Genomic DNA, 19,907 nt, shown 5'->3' on the forward strand with positions numbered 1-19,907 from the left:
CACTTTGAGCGTCCTGAGTTCTTCCTGAACATCTACATATGTTTTTTTTTAAGAAAAATGAAAAAATAGCTTTGTTAGAGCGATTTTAAAAAACTGTTAATTTTTTTTTTTTGAGAAATCTTCCTTCATTTTTAATATGGGAGCCGATGCGGCAGTTGGTGCATTTTGTTTGAGCATCTGTGCGTCCTGCGCCCAAACTATAACTCTGACAGCTTTACCAGAGGATTGTGAGTGAGAGGACAAATTTTCCTACGTTTCTATGTATAAATTATTTCTGTAGAGTGAAATTTGCGGCCTGGAGCGCAGTTTTCAAATTTATTTTTTGACAATTCTTTCTCTCCCTCTACACTCTGTTTGATGACTTCTCCACTCTAGACTCTCCATAGGGTTACATTGGGGGGATTTTTTGACGTGTTTTTGCCCAATAATTTGAAAACCATTTGTCGAAACCCTTATAAAAGTCATAGCACACTTGTCATGGGCAAGCCGGTCGATTTGATACCTTTTTTGTGTATGTGCGACCAAAACTCTGGGAGGAGTAGTCGACCGAAAAATGACACGGAAGAAACGGAAGAATAATAATAAAAATAGTCCCGGTGAATAGTAGTTAGTGTGCTTTTGCAAGCAAGCACACAAAATAAGCCCACGGAATAATAGTTAGTGTGCTTTTGCAAGCAAGCACACAAAATAAGCCCGAGGAATAACAATTAGTGTGCTTTTGCAAGCAAGCACACAAAATTAACAGCTGTGGAATCTTCTGGCAGAGTGAAAGTAGCCAGAGGTGGCAGAGTGAAATTTCTGGCCTCGAACAGAAAGCATTTTTGGCAAAACCATAATACCTATCATTGATCCGACTTCACTTTGATCGTCCTGAGTTCTCCCTGAACCTCTACATATGTTTTTTTTTTAAGAAAAATGAAAAAATAGCTTTGTTAGAGCGATCTAAAAAAACAGTTAAATCTCACTTTTTCCGAAATCTTCCTGCGTTTTTAATATGGGACCCAATGAGGCTGTTGGTGGTTTTGGTGGCACATCTTTGCGTCGTACGCCCAAACTATAACTCTGACAGCTTTACCAGAGGATTGTGAGGGAGAAGACAAATTTTCCTACATTTCTATGTATAAATTATTTCTCTAGAGTGGAATTTGCGGCCTGGAGTGCAGTTTTAAAATTTATTTTTTGACAGTTTTACCTCTCCCTCTACACTCTGAGCGATGACATCACACACTCTGACACGAACATTCCGTGCAATACACACCCATTATAATCTCAGAATTTCTCCAAAAATGATCATGGTCATTGAACAGGGATTGATAGAAAACTATATGACCTATCGAAACGCAAAGTAATACACCAATACACAAGACTTGTGTCTACTGTTTAAAGTTTAAATGGAGTCTCTAGGTGAAATTATGCCGGAGAAGTAGACGTCTGAAAATCTTCAATTAATGTTCTTTTTTGCTCATTTTCTTTCGGCCGTCCCATTCATTTCAATGCAAAATTTTGGGCAGTTTTTCGCGACTTACGTCGCGAAAAATTCATATTCCATAGAGAAAAGTAATAGCACACCGATCCCGATCAAACCGCACATTTTGATATATAATTTGTCCTGCAACTCAAAGAGTTGTCCTAGTCCTGCAACTAAAAGAGTTGCAGGACTAGTAGCGGGACGAAATTGCGTCCGGAAGAGGAATAAGAGGAAATCCACAGTATAACAGTAGTGCTCGGGGCGAAGCCCTAGTCCTGCAACTCAAAGAGTTGCAGGACTAGTAGCGGGACGAAATTGCGTCCGGAAGAGGAATAAGAAGAAATCCACAGTATAACAGTAGTGCTTCGCCCCGAGCACTGGTCCCTACAGCTATAGCTGTATGGGACCCCGAGGCCCTAATTATTCTTTTTTTCATTTCTAAAATTGCTACCAGATATGATTTTTTTAAATTGCAAAACTGTTTTTTTTCTCCTTATTTTTGCCTTCTGTAAAACACTGTAAAATGTAAATTTGCTCTCTAAATAAAAAATGTAATCACTTTGATATTTAAAAACTAAGAAGGAACTCAAGGTCCTCCGACTAGCCTTTTTAGGAGTTTCTATGTGCATCTTGCAGTCTTCATCAGCATTTGGAGTTGTGAACAGATTATCAAAATCACATTGCCTACCATCATACTAACAAACGTGTCAGCTCTTTAAACAACTTTAAAACACGATTTCCATCAAAAAGATAAATCATTCACCACACTAACAGCTAAACAAATAACAACTATGATGTGCAGGAGAGGGAGGTGAGTGGATAAAAGGAGGCTGTTGTACTGCGACTGGAGGTAGATATGCGATCAGGTAGGAGGATGTGTTGGACTCAGCCGTGGCTGCTGGCCCTTCTGGCCTTTTCCTCTCTCACTTCTCTGGCTGATACATCTCCATTGTAAGCACACCTGCTTTGTATTTACACATTCTTTCTGAGCGTCAATATTTTCTTGCATGCATAGAACTGAAATGGGGCTACACAGTGCTGCCCTACAAAGCCTAACTGCAGTAACTATGCAAAGGGTAAAACTGAGAAAAAATGCTTTAAAGTTTGTTTTTTTTTACGTTTTTTAACTGACCAGACAAATTGGTTATAGGTAAGTTAGTGATATGACGCTTATTTCTAAGTATTGATGATGTAGTTTTTATGCTCAAAAATCATGATGATTTATTTGAACTTAACCCCAAAACGTAGTTATTGCACTCTGGTTTTGCTGTAAAAGGTTATAATAGTAATGCAAAACCAGAGTGCAGTAATTACAATGTTGTTGTCTTTCAGCTTCTATATTTTGTTTTCAGTGAATAAACATTTTCAAATTGATTTTGTTAGAAGTGTATTTAAAAGTGTTTAACAACTCTATTCAAAGATGTGTGTATTTTAGACTTAATATTATAAAGTAATGTTATATTTATCTTAATATAATTTTATCTCACTTTTTTACTTCATCACTATATAGATAATAATTTCCCTTTCAAATAAACGTATAATTTCTATTATTTTTATGTTTAAATTAGTATATATATATATATACATATATCCAAATCAGACCATGGTAAGTGCAATAACTGCTTGGTTTTGAGTTGGATTTTGTGGTTGTTATATAATTATTTCTCTGAATTAAAGCAAAATTGAAATCTCAAACTTTGTCATAAAATAAAACAAACATGTCAATGTCAGCTGGGATTGGCTCCAGCGCCCTGCTAATTAGAACCTTTTTAACCCTGCTTCTTGAGGCGCTTATGGTGTATTTGTATTCCCTGTTCCAATATACTACTAATGTAACAAAAAGTCTCAAAGCACTTTTTAAATGATTGTAGATTTTATGGCTCAACAAGTTAATGATTTTCGAATTGCTTGTATCGTCTTATATGACCCAGTTCCAATGAGCAAGTCTTTTTGACTATAATGTGTTACGCTGGTTCTTTCACTGTCTCCATGCCTTTATCAGTAGGCTCGTTTTGTGCTGTTTGTCCTCACATCATGCCAAATATTATATTCATAACAGTCATAAAAGTGTTACATATTGTATACTCTTAAATTAAACAGACTATTTTGGTGAAACTGCTTTTTGATTAACATAAGTTTCGGTGCATACTGAGCGACTTTAAGTGGATGCAGTCAAATTCACATAATTCATGCACTTTTTTGTCTGTAAGCGTGTTCAGTGATGAAGGAATATTTATTTTTGAGACACAACTTCAATGTGTTTGACTTAAGTTTGGCCCATTATATGTTATACTATGTAAAACAAGTAGTTTTCAGTAGGTTTCAGAAAATGCACTTGAAAAATTGAGAGAAAGTGTAATGAATCTCCATTTGTTCTACCATTAAATAAGTATTGATACAGGGTAAAGACTGAAGGTGGATTGTTGGTTTAACTCAGTTACATTTGACCTGTTTATTACATAATGATGAGCTGCTGTAAACTTAACATTTTTGACACAAAGGTCAGGTCTTTCGAAAGCTTCCAGGAAGTTGTTTTTTATTTGAAGAGTGTTGCATTAAGCAAGACTGAACAAACAATTACCAGAACAGTGATGCAATGTTTAATTGATCCAATAGTGGATCTTAGTCAAGATAAACAATACATTACTCATTATGTATGAAGTTTATGTTCCACCTAACATGCGCGCCTTTTTAGGAGTTTCTATGTGCGTCTTGCAGTCTTCATCAGCATTTGGAGTTGTGAACAGATTATCAAAATCACGTTGCCTACCATCATACTAACAAGCGTGTCAGCTCTTTAAACAACTTTAAAACACGATTTCCATCAAAAAGATAAATCATTCACCACACTAACAGCTAAACAAATAACAACTACAGGGTTGCATAAAGTGAGTGCATTGCACTTTGTTTTTCTTTTAAAAAGCAACAAATGGTTGTCTTTCATAATTTTTAATTAGTGTTGTTGGTGTTTTAGAGTGGTGTTTGTCCTTTGCTATGAACTTATTCATGTCAGGTAGAACATAGAGTGACTTCATTCTCTTCCTCTCATGCTTCTGCTCTGTAGGACGGTGATGTCTGCTCCCAACTTGTTGCGGATAGGAACAGCAGAACAGATCTTTGTGGATTGTCAAGACTGCTCTGGAAACGACATCAGGGTTGATATCAGAGTGTTGAACCATCCAACCAAAGCCAGAGTTCTGACAACCACATCTGTGACCCTTAACAGTGAAAATAAGTTCCAGGGACTTGGACGAATAATAGTAATGTAGAATTACTAACATAATGTTTTATATACCAGGATTGTTGTGGTCTTACTAATTTTTTACATTTTTAAATGAGTAACTGTGAGTAGAGTAACTGAGCACAAATATATATTCTTTTTTTTTTCTTCTTCATTTTTAAGCATCTGTAAAAGCAGAGTATTAGACTCTTCTGCTCCTGACCAACCCTTGTGTTTCACACTGGTTTCAGATCCCTGCTGATGGCTTCAGTAAGAATCCCAACATGAAGCAGTATGTACACTTGAAGGCACGGTTTGCTGATTTGGTTGAGTTGGAAAGAGTTGTCTTAGTGTCCTTCCAGGCTGGCTACATCTTCATCCAGACTGACAAGACCCTCTATACCCCCGACAGTACAGGTGTGTTAAGCACGACATCCTTGCTGAGAAAAAACAGCAATATATGTTTCAAGAGAGACTTCTTTAAGGGAATCAAGATTATTTTTAAATGTGCTCAAAAGGATGTGATATATGAAAAGCTTTTGGCACCCCACGTGACGAAAAACACATTGATTTTAGTAATTTAAACTTTTTTTTTTCTTAAAAATAAACAAAATATAATATATAAAATAAACAAAAGCTAAGCTGGGACGTCAATTTTGACAGTTTTGCAAATTAATACAGAAACAATACTTATTAGAATACATTTATTAGTCGTCAGGATGGTAAGTAATTTTCCTCACAAATTAGTAGGGATTCTTTTAAAATAAGGGACACAGTTAACATGATTTATATTTCCTGTGAATATAATCCCAATAATCAATTATATTTTGTGTAAAATTCATGAGTATTACTGCGGGAGTGGTAGTACAAGAGGCGAAAACATGCAAATTACTTTTTTACTTTACAATATATTTTGTTACGGTGCCTCGAAGTAAAATGCTTTCAGTTAATGAAAACTGTAAAAGTAAAGCTGTATGCACTACTACTGATGTTAAGAATGGTAACTGACTGATGTAACAGACTGCGGAGTTTCGTGTTTTAGTTTTAATATATTTAAACAATTAACAATATGTGAATACACAACCGTAATGGGGAAACACTTAACTATTGATTTTGCTCATAATTTTAAAAAGACAAAAAACAGTGACACTCTGCTGCTCTGTGATTTTCCACATTCAGTGCTGTTCTGCACTGCCTTATCAAAAGCAGTGGAAGGTTTACAGGGATTGCTTCAATTTCAATGTAACACTTAGTCTATCATATATTTTTTCAGGAATTTTAGCTGTCAGGTTGATTGGACAACTTTTTCATCTGTGTGTTTTTGTTTCCTTTAAATCTTTTTGCTCGTTCTGTGCTGATGGCTGTGTGCGATAAAATACAAACATAAAACACAGTAGAGTGTACTGCATGGACGTGTACTAACATAAGTATTTAAATTGAGACACAACTTCAGATTATACTCCCTGCTACTAAAGATTACAATACCATTTCCTTTTTCCATCATGCCCACCCAATGGGCAAATAATCATACAGTTCATAAGAGTAAGTATGTGGTAATATAATGCGTGGCTGTTCTCCCCTCTCTTCTCTTTAAATGCACAAGATGTAATTTTTCTGCCACTAGGGGTCTCTAAATCAAAACAATAACAAGCCTGCCTGACTCACCCATGCTCCACCTCTTTGCCCATTTATGGATGAGCCAGTAGCTGTATCCCAACGTCAAGGAAGGATCCTCAAACGGCTGAATTTGAAGGATACTACGTCATTGACCTCTGCCGAAGGACTGTCCCAATGTCCAGGATCCTCCAGAGGACAGAGTCCTTCTTTTGCCCAAATTCCAAGGATGCATGAGTGTATCCTCAGTGCGCTCCGACTACTCAAATGCCTTGCGCACACCGGTCTACTGGGAGACTTAAAAATGGCGAGCGTAGAAACAGATGGCGGCGGCGCAATATGAATTTAAATATTAAAGTATTTTCAGTTTACACTGAATGTTATCACATAACTTACAAAACTTGCGTTCAAAGTCAAGCAAAAACATATGCATAAACAAATGCCAGAATATTTAGTTAAAAGAAAATAAACATCATCTTGATACATTGCCAGTTATTCTGATATCTACGGCAATAAGGCAAGATACTGAACCCCAAAATGCTCCCGTTGCTGTGTTAATCATGTATGAATTAATTCCTGATGGTGGCAGGTGGCACCATGTAGGGTATTACTGTGTGCTTGAATGTGTAAATGAGTGATGTCTGGGGTGTTAAAGCGCTTTGAATTGTTCCAAAAACTAGAAAAGCGCTGTACAAGTGCTGTCACAACATGTCAGTTTTAGTATCAGACAGCTTCTTGTAGAATGAGCAAACACATTTAAACAATGCCACAGAGAAGTTCAGTTTGTCCAGATGCCCTAGTCACTGTAGGGGCTGTCTGTGTGTATGAAACTTGCTATCTTGAGTGCATGACACTCATTTTTTCATTCATATGTCATAAAGTTTTACACAGAAATGCTGAATTTCTTGATTAAACTTCACAAAACAACTGATTGTTTTCATTGAGATTATAAATGATTATGGCTATGAGGTAACATAAGCTGATGCTTGGCTAATGCTCTTCTCTGTCTGTCTCTCTTTTTTCTATGGCAGTCTATTACCGGTTGTTTGCAGTGACAGCCAACATGAAGCCTGTGGAGAAGAATGAGCAAAACCAAATCGATGATTCTGTTGTCATTGAGATTGTGGTAATTGACTGAATCTGTCATAAACACGGAATTGACAATATAAAAAAGGAAATATTACGTTTATTCAGTTAGTTGTCATTTGAAGTACAAAGTCTCGGGAAGTCTAATAGTTCCAAAAATATGTCCTCTTCATGTTAAAATCCCTTTAAAGATGGGCCTAGTTTTTTTCAGGCTGATTGAGCCCAAATTTACACCTCCCAAAAATGGGAGAAATCTGGTCTGGAATTTTTCGTCTGATGTTCATCCCAGATTATCTGGTAATGTGAAGGGGGCTGCAGATCTAGTCTTTCACCTTCCAAACTGTTCACAGCCAAATCAGGGCTGCCCCGATAATAACGTATCAAACATTTAAGTATTGGGACTTAAAATCTGGATGTTTCATTACTTTCCGAAAGGAACCCACATTAGCAGCTAGCATACCACTGTTGACAGATATTAAAACTGACAGTTAAACCTTCACCTCCAGCTCTTGCTGTAGAATATACAACTCATGTTGATCACCAGAATCGTTTAGCCTTCTGCTTTTATTACTTTTCACTGCAAATCAGCAAATTGTTGCAACACGTCACTCTCTGTTTGTTTACATCTGCTTCAACATGGGTTGTCTATTCTTCAGCAAGAAGTCGAGGTGAGAGTTTAGCTGTCAGTTATATTATCTTTCAACAGTGGTATGCTAGCTGCTAACATTAGCCTCCAGTTTAAATAATATGTTTACTGTTGCTTGGAAATGCCCTCCACTGCTTTTTGCTCATTTCTAGAACCCAGATGGCATAATTTTTCCAGAAACTCAAATGAAAGTTATATCAGGGACCCTCCCTGGAACATATAAGCTCAGTGATGTTGCCAGGTGAGTGTTTTGTTTATTTAATAGTTTTGTTTATTGTTTTCCACATTTTGCATGAATAAAAGTCTACAAAGTCAAGATATTTGTCAGGTAGTATAGAAAATTATTTATTGTCACATCTAGAGGATTCACAGTAATTGGCCTACCACAAAGCTATACTGCTTTGACTGCAGGCAACAAGAAAAAGATGTGGACAGTAACAGAGTATATTTTCTAGAGTATCTGTATCTGTACTTTACTTTAGTAGTATTTAATCAGTATTACTACTTCCATTTCCTTCCAAAAATAACTGCATTTCACCAAAGTGATGGAAAGCCAACCTCAGTACCTTTACCTTCAGTGTTTCTGTATGCAGCGTGTTTCTGTATATGTTTGAAATATGTTTATAATCTCATTTTCTGAAAGCTTTATACATGTGTGTGTGTGTGTGTGTGTGTGTGTGTGTGTATGTGTTTAGTCCTGGACTGTGGAAAATTGTAACAAAGTTCCAGAACAACCCACAGCAGAGCTATTCTGCAGAGTTTGAAGTAAAAGAATATGGTGAATTTTTTATTACCTACACTTCTATTTCAAACTTATTTATTTATAGACCCATACCATTCACCTATTTTTGTTTCCATGTTTGACACAAAATTAAAATGGATTTTATGTTTCAGTGCTGCCCAGTTTCGAGGTTAAACTGACAGTTGAGCAACCCTTCTTCCATGTAAACAACCAAGACTTCACTGTCAACATTAAAGCTACGTAAGTGAAGGTTTTTATTTGGTGAATTTGGAGACTAGGCTTGATGATATATGAGGAGAAAGTAAATGGTGTTGTTCAGAGGTTGTGTTAGGGCTCTTTCCCCTGTTCCTTTCTCTGCTTCGGTTATACTGTCCGCTGAAAAACATTTTTTTAGCTGCTTTTGATAATTAATAGTATTGGCATCTATGCTGATATTGTTTTTTCTTGCCCTTGAATTACTTGGTATCAGATCAAAAGCATTTTTTTGTCGCCCTCACTTTATGCATAGCACTGATCACAACAATTGAAAATGATCACCTACTTTGTCCATTACTTCTCAGCTGGATGGGATTTAAATGGAGGAATGTCTGCTTTTGTAGCAGTTTTGTCCCTTCTGCCATGGCAGCTCTAAATATATAATCTTAGTATTGTTATGTTGTACCTTGCATTTTAATTTGGCTGTTTTAGTTGATTGTAGGCATTAACATGTCTGCTTTTTTTGGTTTTAGATATCTGTTTGGTCAACAGGTGGAAGGGACGGCCTATGTTGTATTTGGTCTTATGCATCAGGATCAAAAGCAAAGCATGCCCAGCTCTCTTCAGAGAGTGCCGGTGAGCACATACTAACACTTTTGCTGCATCTCAATAACAACAGACATATTTGTAACGTTTAGTTAAGAACCAAACACTTAATGTATTTCACAGTGCATTTCTTTATCCTGTCATGTCAGATTAAAGGAGGGAATGGAGTGGTCAAACTGAAGAGAGATCACATCACCTTCCAAAATATCCAAGATTTGGTGGGGAGTTCCATATTTGTAACAGTCAGTGTGCTGACAGAGAGCGGTAAGAAAGAGTGACTCTGTGTGGTCACCTGGCAATGGGGTGTGGGATTTGTGTATCATACTGACGCAGCAGGTGCAAAGTAAGTATCTGGAATGGCTCAAATTTCTGAAGGAAGAAAGAGAGAAAGCAAAGGCATCATCTCTGGATAAGTACATAATGTACAACATGTCACAATACTGTTAATAAATAGTGAGAAATATTTCAGATCAGTAGGAAGAAATGTTGAAATGGTTACGCTTAATATTACATTTGTGTGTGTTCGTGTGTTCATGTTTGTATGTTAAATCTTTGCACAGGTAGTGAAATGGTGGAGGCAGAGTTGAGAAATATCCGTATTGTTACATCACCTTACACCATCAACTTCAAGAAAACACCAAAATATTTCAAACCAGGAATGGCCTTTGATGTTGTGGTAAAGTACACATTTACTTGTATGTAAAACAAAAGTAATAAACAATACACAACCAAAACTGTAAGGGTTTAAGCTTTTCTGCCTGGCTTTTCCAGGAATTGTCTATAAAAGTCACTGATTAAAGTCTTTATCCAGAATGAGAGCTCTGGAGATCCACGGCCGCTCCTCAGGCCCTCACCCTTCCCAGTCGACCAAAAAAACCCAAACCCAAGACAGCCATGAAGGGGTACATCTCAGTGGCAGAGGAGATGAGGAAGTTGTGTGCATATTCAACACATGGAAGATGAGTGGACCAGGAAACTGGGGGTCTTTCACAGATGCAATGTAGGGCAGTTTCCAGGACCTGGTTGGCTTGCTCTGGCCATGGTCTGAGGATGGTACCCCAAGAGAGACTGACTGATGCTCCCAAAGCCATACGGAAGATGAAGGCATCGTCGAGATATACAAAGATGAAGCGGTTCAACATGTCCCGAGGAACATCATAAACAAGGGCTTGGAAGACGGCAGGGGCATTAGGGAGACCGAAGGGCAGGAACAAGTATTGGAAATGGCCGAGCGAAGTGTTAAACGTGGTCTTCCACTCATCTCCCTCTCTGATCTGCAACAGGTGGTAAGCATTGCAGAGATCGAGCTAAGAGGAAACGGTGGCAGAGCAGAGAGAGTGGAAGGCAGAGTCGAGGAGAGGAAGGGGATACTGGTTTTTAATGGTGATGTCGTTAAGGGATCGGTAGTCAATGCAAGAGCGAAGAGACTGGTCTTTCTCAACAAAATATAAACTAGCACCCACAGGGGAGGAGGAAGGCCACATTAACCCTGTGGCTAACGACTCAGTGATGTACCTTTTCAAGGAATCACGCTCAGGCAGGGACAGATTATAGACACGGTTGGAAGGGAGAGTGGAACCGGAGTGATTCGATGGCACAGTGGTTAACTGTGTGGGGGAAGAGGCAGGGCTTGGTCTTTACTGAAGGCTAGCTGTAAGTCATAGTAAAAGGACGGAATGTTGGTGAGTTCAGGAGTCTCGAGATATTCGAGATGAGGGAGTGATGGCAGAATGAAGGCAGTGGGAGTGGCAAAAAAACGCTCTAGTTGACTAACTGAGGAATGGACCAGTCAAAGGAGGGGTTGTGGACACTAAACCAGGAGAGACAGAGTACAAGAGGGGTATGAGGAGACTGAAAAAGGGAGAGTTGTAAGCTTCTCTGGTTACCAGAAAGCAGGAGAGAGGTGGGAACAGTCTGATGAGTTACCCTAGCCAGTAGGTGATTGTCGAAGTAGGGAATGTCCTTGGGGACATTAGTAGTTACCGTCAGCACAAGAATCAGTGAAGGTGTGGATAGGCAGACCTCCCAACAGGAGAGATCCTTGCATCTGACTTTATAAGTAGGTTAGAAGGAGTAGGGGAGTTGAAGGTTTGGCTCGTCATTTGGTCAAATGGGACATTGAGCCAGGAAATGGCCGGCCTGGCTACAGTAAATAAATAGACCATCGCTGGTCTATTTACCATCTTCGTCTCCGTTGAGAGAACGATTGTCTCATCCGTCCCAGCTGCATGGGTTTTCTGGTGTAGGAGGACGGGTTGGAAACAAAAACGGATGAAAGTTAACCGTAGCAGTGTAAGCTAACTCTGAAGAGGACAGAGGGGACAAGGTATGGGACTTATGTAACTCCTCTGTGGCGCTTAATCATACTATTATCTAGGCAAATAGACAGGGAAATCAAATAATCTAGAGTAGCACAGTAATTAAGAGCCGCAAATTCGTCTTACCTTTTTTAATAAGCCATGAAGAAGAACGGCTTGCAGAGACACATCACACCAGGTGCTCTCTGCTGCAAGGATCTGAAAATCCACAGCAAAGGAAACGATTGAGGATGTTCCCTGCCGGAGAGCTAGTAAGTGATTGGAGGCCTCTTTACCTTGCATAGGGTTATCAAAAATCTTCATCTCATCGGTGAGTCTTAAGGGAGCTACAAACAGGTGAATGGGACTGGGATAATGCTATGGCCCATTGGGAAGCTTTGCCGCTTAACAAGCTCATTACAAAAGCAATACAGGAGCATTCGGTGGAATAGGTAAGGGGTTGTTGGTCAAACACTAGGTGGTATTGATGTAAGAAATGACCACACAAACCTAAATTGCCCAAGTAACGCGGGGGATTGGGAATGTTCGGCTCACATGAAACCCCGGAGAAGGCAGCCAATGGAAGCTGGAGAGGTTGCCCTGGGAGGTGAGTGCATTTCTGACATGCTCTCACTGTGCTGGGTCCATGTTGGCCAGATCGTTCTGTAGGGGTTTTGTTTGTGGACCCAAAAAACGAAAAATAGGCTGGCAGAACATTGATCAGTTTATTTACAAATGTATAAAAATTGGAATTTAAGGTGGTTCCTTCACGAGGCAAAAACAGGGAGGGATCAGGGGAGTGATCTCTGGAGTTGCAGAAACTGGACCTGGTAGCTGGAACAGAGAGAAGAGGGGGTGAAACACAGAAGCAAAAAACACAAGGAGCAAGAATACCCATGGGAAAAAACACTGAGAGACAGCCTGGAGAGTTACCGGTAAAATTAGCAAATGATCTGGTGCTGAAATAGTGGAGAAGCCAGAGCTTTGTTGGTGAGTTTAATTGCTCTGATGAGGCACAGGAGTGTCTGCAGCGGGAGTGGGAAAACTGGAAGCAACTCCCATGGATCACGCCCCTGTGAAAACAGCGAACACCCAGGCAAACCAAAGACAGGCTGAAAAACAGACCCAGACCATGACACAAAACTATGTATAGTTTTTAAAATAACATGTATACAAGTGTTGGGGCAAATCAAGCAGTCAAAGCTTTGGCCAGATGATGGCTATAGTCCACTAGACTTGTCTAAAAACATGCGCCAAATCTTCCCAAAAACTATGACTTGAAAATGATGGAGACAAAAGTTGCAGAAGAGTTGTTCAGAGTTTCAAGCAGTGGAGTTTATTCTTGCAAAACTCAAAACCCCATGAGCCTCTGTAGTACGGACCAAAACAGACTGAAATCCTGTCTTTAACACTTTTATACTTTTATACCATTCAGCCTTCGTTTTCTCATTCTCTCATTGGTTGGGATTCTAGTCCCACCTTTTTTATAAGGACTGCCTTCAACCTTCAGAAATATTGGTGTTTTTTAGTGCCTGGTTAGGCAATGACTTAGTGCATGACCCCATCTGAATTGGCCATATTCTAATGGTGTAATTCTAGGTACTTTTCAGGCTCCAATTCTATTTGTGTTTTAGGCTTCTTTAGAGTACCTGCTTCTTGCCACCAATATTCTGTATGAGAGGTGTGTTCCTTTTTAAAAATGAATTATACTTCAATTATTACAACTTCCACAAACATCCTTTTACGTGGTTTTCAACACATATCAAGATTTTACCATACTTTCCTCTAACTTCACTTCTGCTTTGGTCTGGTTTTTACTGTGATTACTCACTGTATGTCAGATTACAGCTCTTACTTGTAACACACATTTTGCTCAACATAAGCCAAGACTGATTATGGCTGCTTTTCTTCTTGTTTAACACACACAAATTGATTAGATGCATACATTGTTTTATACTTTACTTCAACACAAGTTACCTGGATGTCAAAGATAATTTTATCAATGAAGTGTTCTATCCAAATGATATTCATCTTTTTAAAAAAAACAACAACAAAAAACAGTCAATACTTGAAAATTGTTCATGTGTTCATTTTCATACTACGGTTGGTACAACGGTTAAACAATTAAAGTTTTCCCTGTTTCCATATTATTGTTAGATCATCCTAAAAAAGATAATTATATAGTTTGATGTTTTTATTTTTTCGCTGTTTTGTTTCTTTGATGGCAGGTTGAAGTTGCGAATCCTGATGGCACTCCAGCAAAAAAAGTTAAAGTTGTGATAAATCCGGGTAACGTGGAGGGATTCACTGCAGCCAATGGTGTGGCAAGGCTTAGCGTTAATACAGATGAAACCATTCAACCACTGACAATTACTGTAAGTGTCTGAAATTTTTATCTTTTTTTAAATGCTTTAGAAGTGAAAGGGAATTCTAAAATGATAATGTATATCTAGTACAGGGGTTGGCAACCTTGACTAACAAACGAGTCATTGTTGGCCAAAAAAAATTGGAATGGAACCACAAATCTTAATCAGAGCTTTATAATGAAGATAAAAAGGCCTACCATAGCTAAATTAGCCTACCAAGATTACTATAAAGTCATAATTAGCATTAATTAATATGATTTTGTAAGAATGCAGCGAGGACCAAAATTCAAATAAGAGGCTGCACACTGAAGAAATATCTCTAAACTAGACTTGAAGTTGGCAAAAGTGAAAGATTAAGGCGCCACAGACTTTTTATAATTTCAGTTGACTAAAAGGTTAAAGCATTTCTTTAATGTCGTATATAATCTATACATTTTTAGAATTGAAGAATACAAATTGCTTTGGGCCCCACACCAATGATAAATGAAATTACAATTAAAATGTAAAGAAATAACCATTTCATTTGGTATTATGGTTTTGTCACAGGGAGCTGCTGCAGATGGTCTGAGAGCCACATGTGGCTCTAGAGTCGCAGGTGGCCTACCCCTGGTCTAGTGAAACAACATCACACCAAAGAGCCCTGATAACAGCAATTTGCAGCCTGTTTATATCTATAGGATAATATATGAATTAAAGTGAAGATAGCTGGGCTACACATTTTTATGGAAAAGGCACCAAAAAAAAAGTATTTGAAAACATAGCTTCCCTCCTCCATTTCTCCCATCTCTAACAAGCATGCACAAACACACACACACACACACACACACACACACTTGTGTCATTTCATACAATAACCTGTAGGAGTACTCGCCACTCATTTCAATCAACCCAAGGTTATTATTTAGTGGTGTTAAAATCATTGCCATGTCTTCATTGCAGACTTTCTTTCAATTCATTATTAGAAAACAAGAGCCTCTTTCTAACTTTGTGTGCCTTTGATGCCCGTTGAGATGACAGATAGACATAAACAAACATGAATTGCTTCAGCAAATTCAAAGCTAAACTATTAGCTTAGAGAAACTATTTTGTCATCCATCTATTTACAGTGAAGTACAGCACAGAGAGGAGCCAAGCTATACAAAGTAGCTTCCGTTTGTTGCTGTTTGCTGTGAAACAATCAGGAGAGCTTCTGGACTGCTGGAGAGCCTTTAGACTAGCATGAATACAGCCTCGTTTACCAAACCTTCCTGATATATCACAACACCGCAGACATCCACTTAATAAGGTTGCGGCAGTAGGAAGTGCTGCGGCTTTGGGCCTTAGATTTAGGAGGTCAAAGGTCAGTATGACCTCACAAAACACGTTTGGCCAAAACCCAACAATTCAAATACTAATCATGACAAAAAAACATTTTATGGCAATAATTCAATAAATTGTTATTTGTGACCATATTTCACATTTCATACTGAATTGTGTGACACAAATCTTGGCTGCACACATTTGATATTCCTTCCAAGTCATTAGTACACATATGAATCTTGATGGAAATTAACATGTGCTAATATGTGTTTTTTATTGTAGGCCAGAGTTTTGAGTTTGAACAATGGATCAGCCACCATGGTAGCTCAGCCATACTCCACCCAGAGCAAAAGTTACATCAGCATAAGTAAGAAACATCTTGAAATGATATCAGTTGGTAATTTGTTCATAGAAATGGTCTCATTTGCAGTGCTAGCTATCTTCTTTGCATACGTCATCTTCAGTGTTTAACTTGCACTAAATTTGCAATGACAATATTGCAGTGGTGGATGTACCAGAGGTAAAAATAGGAGACAGTGTAAAAGTCGTCTTCAACCTTAACAAGGCGGATGATGCCCAAACCGACGTCACATACCTGGTGAGAGAGATGTTTTGCAATTGTGCATGTGTGCGTTTGTGAACATCAGTCTTCAGTTTCTTCCCACATGTGTAAAATGTACAGACATGTAGGATGAAAGCTAATTTAAAAATCTGTGTTCCCAGATCCAGAGCAGAGGTCAACTAGTGGAAAGTGGCCGTGAAGTGAAGAGACCAATGATAGCCAAGATGCTTCTCATTAAAAAGGAAATGCTGCCATCGTTCCGCATCATAGCCTACTACTTAACAAATAACAATGAAGTGGTATCAGACTCTGTTTGGGTGGATGCAGAGGACTCTTGCATGGGCTCGGTGAGACTCACAACACTCATGCAATATGGTGGGGAAAAATACACCTATGCACAGACTTGTACATTTTAGTGTATTTTTCTAGGCCGAAATGCAAGCATGCATATGTATTTTCTATCTAGCTGTCTAAACAAATCTGCATGTGTCATTCATTGCCTTTTTTTCCTCCTGTAGTTGACCCTAGAAAAACCACCTCAATTCTTTGAGCCTGGCAAAATGTTTAATCTGAAGGTCACTGGAGACCCAGGGGCCAAAGTAGGACTGGTGGCAGTTGACAAAGGGGTCTACGTCCTAAACAACAAGCACCGTCTGACCCAGAAAAAGGCAAGAGCGTCTCTACAGAAATTCCTGTGCTGAGAACTGCTTAGATGGCACCGCTGTAAAACAATCAGAAAATAATGTTTGATTTATTTGATTCATTGGCGTTGTCATTCACAGCACCACCAACGTGTTGTGTATGTCCCTCTCTCTCTCCCTCACCGGTGCCCTTAGCTTGACACACCAGTCTCTGCAGCCTGCAGTTCAGGGAGTAGAGGAAAAAGAACCTTAGGTTTTGTCTCACAACTTATGCCGAATAATATTCACTGTTGAAAGAATTCGTAGCTGTCTCTGTCTTAGGTCGTGATCTATCTTTACTTAATTAAAAACAGAATACTTCCTTATTTCAGGATTGAAACAGTACAGGACTTGAAGCACAGACTGTATAAATAGTGTAGTATAAATAAATAATCGACATAGTGACACCATCACCCATTGGTTTGTGGACTGCCCGTTGGAAGAATCAAGTTCAGCGTTACACTCGTCGCCATCTTGCGTCGCCATCTTGTTTCCGATACGGGGAACAGACCATAATTGGACTGTGGAGGAGCGAGAGGGATCTGACGACACTGACTACAGCCTCTCTACACCGGCAACCCGGCTGAGAGAAGTCGCTGCTAATTCATGTTAGCATTAACTGGAGCATTAACTGGGATGTTCATTTTGGCTAGCAAAAAACAAAAATAAAATGTATCTTTCTTACCTCAGAAAACTGAACAGCGACTCCTTGGAGTGTCTGTTAGTCCAACCAAACGCTGAACAAGACAATTTTTAATGAACAAAACATTTTTTTTAAATGTCATTAAGTGAAAATACAGTGAAAGGGTCAAAGTTGTGAGACCAAACCGGTAAATGTCCTTTTTAGATCTATATAACGTTATATATAACTTTATTGACACAATGCTGTGGATACGTATTTCTGGTTCTTTCCTGATGAAGACTCGCCTTGTTAGCCACCTGTCAATCAAAGGTAGCCACGCCCCAAATCATATGATTCTTTATCTTGTATTTTCCTCTAAATGGGGCCATTATTTGAACTATTAACATCAAATTGTCTTAAAGAAGTTTTTTTACGAGTGATTGAGACTATAGTGTTTTTGCATTTTGCTATGTGCGTGTGAATCATAAGCTCCTTTCAGACTGCCATTTTCAAGACGCAACATTCACGTTTACGTTTCACATTTACGTTTCACCTGCAATCTGGATGTCCCAGAGGTGTAATGGGGCGACCAAGTGAACCCGGCTCTGTAACACATTCGAAGGTGGTAGTGTTTGCTCTAAAGGGTTATTTTTCCCCTGGATGGTATGCGTGTGTAAATATCAATCAGCAACTTAGAGAGTATAAAAAATGACACTCGACTGCAAAAAGAGTTTTAGAACCAGTGTTTCCTACAGGTTTTTGTGAGACTATGATGGGGGGACCCGAAGGGTGCCTCTCACACATTCTAATGCCACTCTTCCATCTTAATCATCGCATATTCTAATGAATGATTGAAATGGAGTATAAGGGTTCTTCTGTTTTATTTAAGGCATCATATTTTGACAGTCTTCTTGTAAATTATGTGATGGACTCTGCTAACATATCCATGTGCTCTTATTTTGACAGCTAAATGTGTCTGCTTTTATTTTGAAGGCGTGTCTAACACGTTATTACCATACTGTTAGTAAATACATGCACTGTGAAAACAAGTGGAGGCTGACTGACTGCAATGTACTTCTTTCTCTTCCAGTAACATTAGCTAGCCATCCGCTCTAACAAGCAGTCTAACCTCACTCAGAAACACCAGTAATGCTAACAGAGCGATCCCGCTCTTACGACATCTCCATTCGATCGTCCCCGCAGCGAGGGAGCACTGTGGTCACTGCTAAAATTAAAACAATCCCCTATTCTGAAGTAGCGGTAGGCATAATTTAGCAGCGGCAGCCTCTGTTACTAGCGGAAACCCTGTAGTAACAGAGCCGTTAAATTATCTGTTTGAGACAGACTGTTTGAGTGGGCTCAGTGTGAACTAGCAACCCTGGCACTAACTGATGCAGTAAATAGGTAGTTTACCTGGTAGAGCCACCTATGGCCCGCCATCACATCTCTCTCCGAAAATGACCAAAAATATACTTAAAAAAAGGTTGGGTAGGACACTATTGGACAAGACAATTGTGAGTTCAAGAACAATTAGAGATACTGCATGAGTAGATGTTTCTTCCAATATATATCAGAAAAGTTATTTTACTGTTGTTTGTTTGTATTTCTTTGTGTGAATGGTTTCCACCCTGCTCAGGTATGGGATGTAGTGGAGAAGTATGATACAGGCTGCACACCTGGTGGAGGGAGGGACAGCATGAATGTGTTCTACGATGCTGGGCTGTTCTTTGAGTCCAACATGCACGATGGGACTCCCAACAGAATAGGTAAAATATTTTCACTCAGTGTCCTTCATTTCTGACTAGCCTGACTCCAAAAATGTCGTTATAAGTTTACTTTAAGTTACTTTTCAGTGTCTAATTTAAGAAAATCCAAAGTGGACAGTGTGCTAGTAAATAACCATGATTAAACAAGTAAGCAAATTATTTTTTATTTCCCTCGATAACAAGCTCTCTCCCATTCACTCAGATTTCTACACTGTAAAGTCAACAAAACCAAGGAGAATGAACATGTCGGGTTCTTTTTGTGAGCTTGTCTGTTTTGCATTTTGCAGAATTGAAATGTCCAGAGCCCAGCAGGAGGAAACGAGCCAGTTCAATACAGGACGTCAGAGCCAGCTTAAGTAAGTAAAAATGTAATCATTAGCAATTGCTTTCATATTGTTTCAACTTATAGATATTTTATCTATAATCTGTTTTCACAATTGAGGGTCAACAGACCAACTGGCACCCAACTAAAAAATCTAATTGAATGTCAAAGAATATATTCCCAAAGATGTTTAATGTAATTTAAGATGAGTTTAGTGTAAAGTAGTAGTCATTTGATGTCATAAAACTGGGGTTTACCTTGATGATTGACAGCTGTGAATGACTCAAGATTTTTTGGGCCAGTCTATGTGCTAGAACCCAATATTATGGCTCCACCAGTGGATCACTACTGTGCAGACTCTGGCTCCAATATTATATTTTGGCAGTGGCGGATTTAGCAATTTGGGGGCCCAAGGC

General features: G+C 38.8%; 1 protein-coding gene across 2 annotated transcripts in view; it reads left to right on the forward strand.

The window, feature by feature from the left end:
• The first annotated feature begins 2,261 nt into the window (after positions 1-2,261).
• LOC131973667 (complement C3-like) overlaps positions 2,262-19,907 on the forward strand; it is a 39,192-nt gene continuing 21,546 nt past the window's right edge. Inside the window, exons 1-17 of one of the 2 annotated variants that reach the window (XM_059335722.1) lie at positions 2,262-2,419; positions 4,533-4,728; positions 4,940-5,105; positions 7,334-7,428; positions 8,187-8,275; positions 8,730-8,812; positions 8,929-9,016; positions 9,505-9,607; positions 9,727-9,841; positions 10,138-10,253; positions 14,103-14,249; positions 15,822-15,906; positions 16,043-16,137; positions 16,263-16,448; positions 16,620-16,769; positions 19,040-19,169; positions 19,457-19,525. In XM_059335722.1, the coding sequence (XP_059191705.1) occupies positions 2,325-2,419; positions 4,533-4,728; positions 4,940-5,105; positions 7,334-7,428; positions 8,187-8,275; positions 8,730-8,812; positions 8,929-9,016; positions 9,505-9,607; positions 9,727-9,841; positions 10,138-10,253; positions 14,103-14,249; positions 15,822-15,906; positions 16,043-16,137; positions 16,263-16,448; positions 16,620-16,769; positions 19,040-19,169; positions 19,457-19,525 (2,008 nt within the window). In that variant the 5' untranslated portion in view covers positions 2,262-2,324. Of the gene's footprint in view, positions 2,420-4,532; positions 4,729-4,939; positions 5,106-7,333; positions 7,429-8,186; positions 8,276-8,729; positions 8,813-8,928; positions 9,017-9,504; positions 9,608-9,726; positions 9,842-10,137; positions 10,254-14,102; positions 14,250-15,821; positions 15,907-16,042; positions 16,138-16,262; positions 16,449-16,619; positions 16,770-19,039; positions 19,170-19,456; positions 19,526-19,907 lie in introns of those variants that run through there. The other variant, XM_059335729.1, reaches the window with a different exon arrangement.

This window comes from Centropristis striata, chromosome 1, assembly GCF_030273125.1.
Source record: "Centropristis striata isolate RG_2023a ecotype Rhode Island chromosome 1, C.striata_1.0, whole genome shotgun sequence".
Taxonomy (NCBI): domain Eukaryota; kingdom Metazoa; phylum Chordata; class Actinopteri; order Perciformes; family Serranidae; genus Centropristis; species Centropristis striata.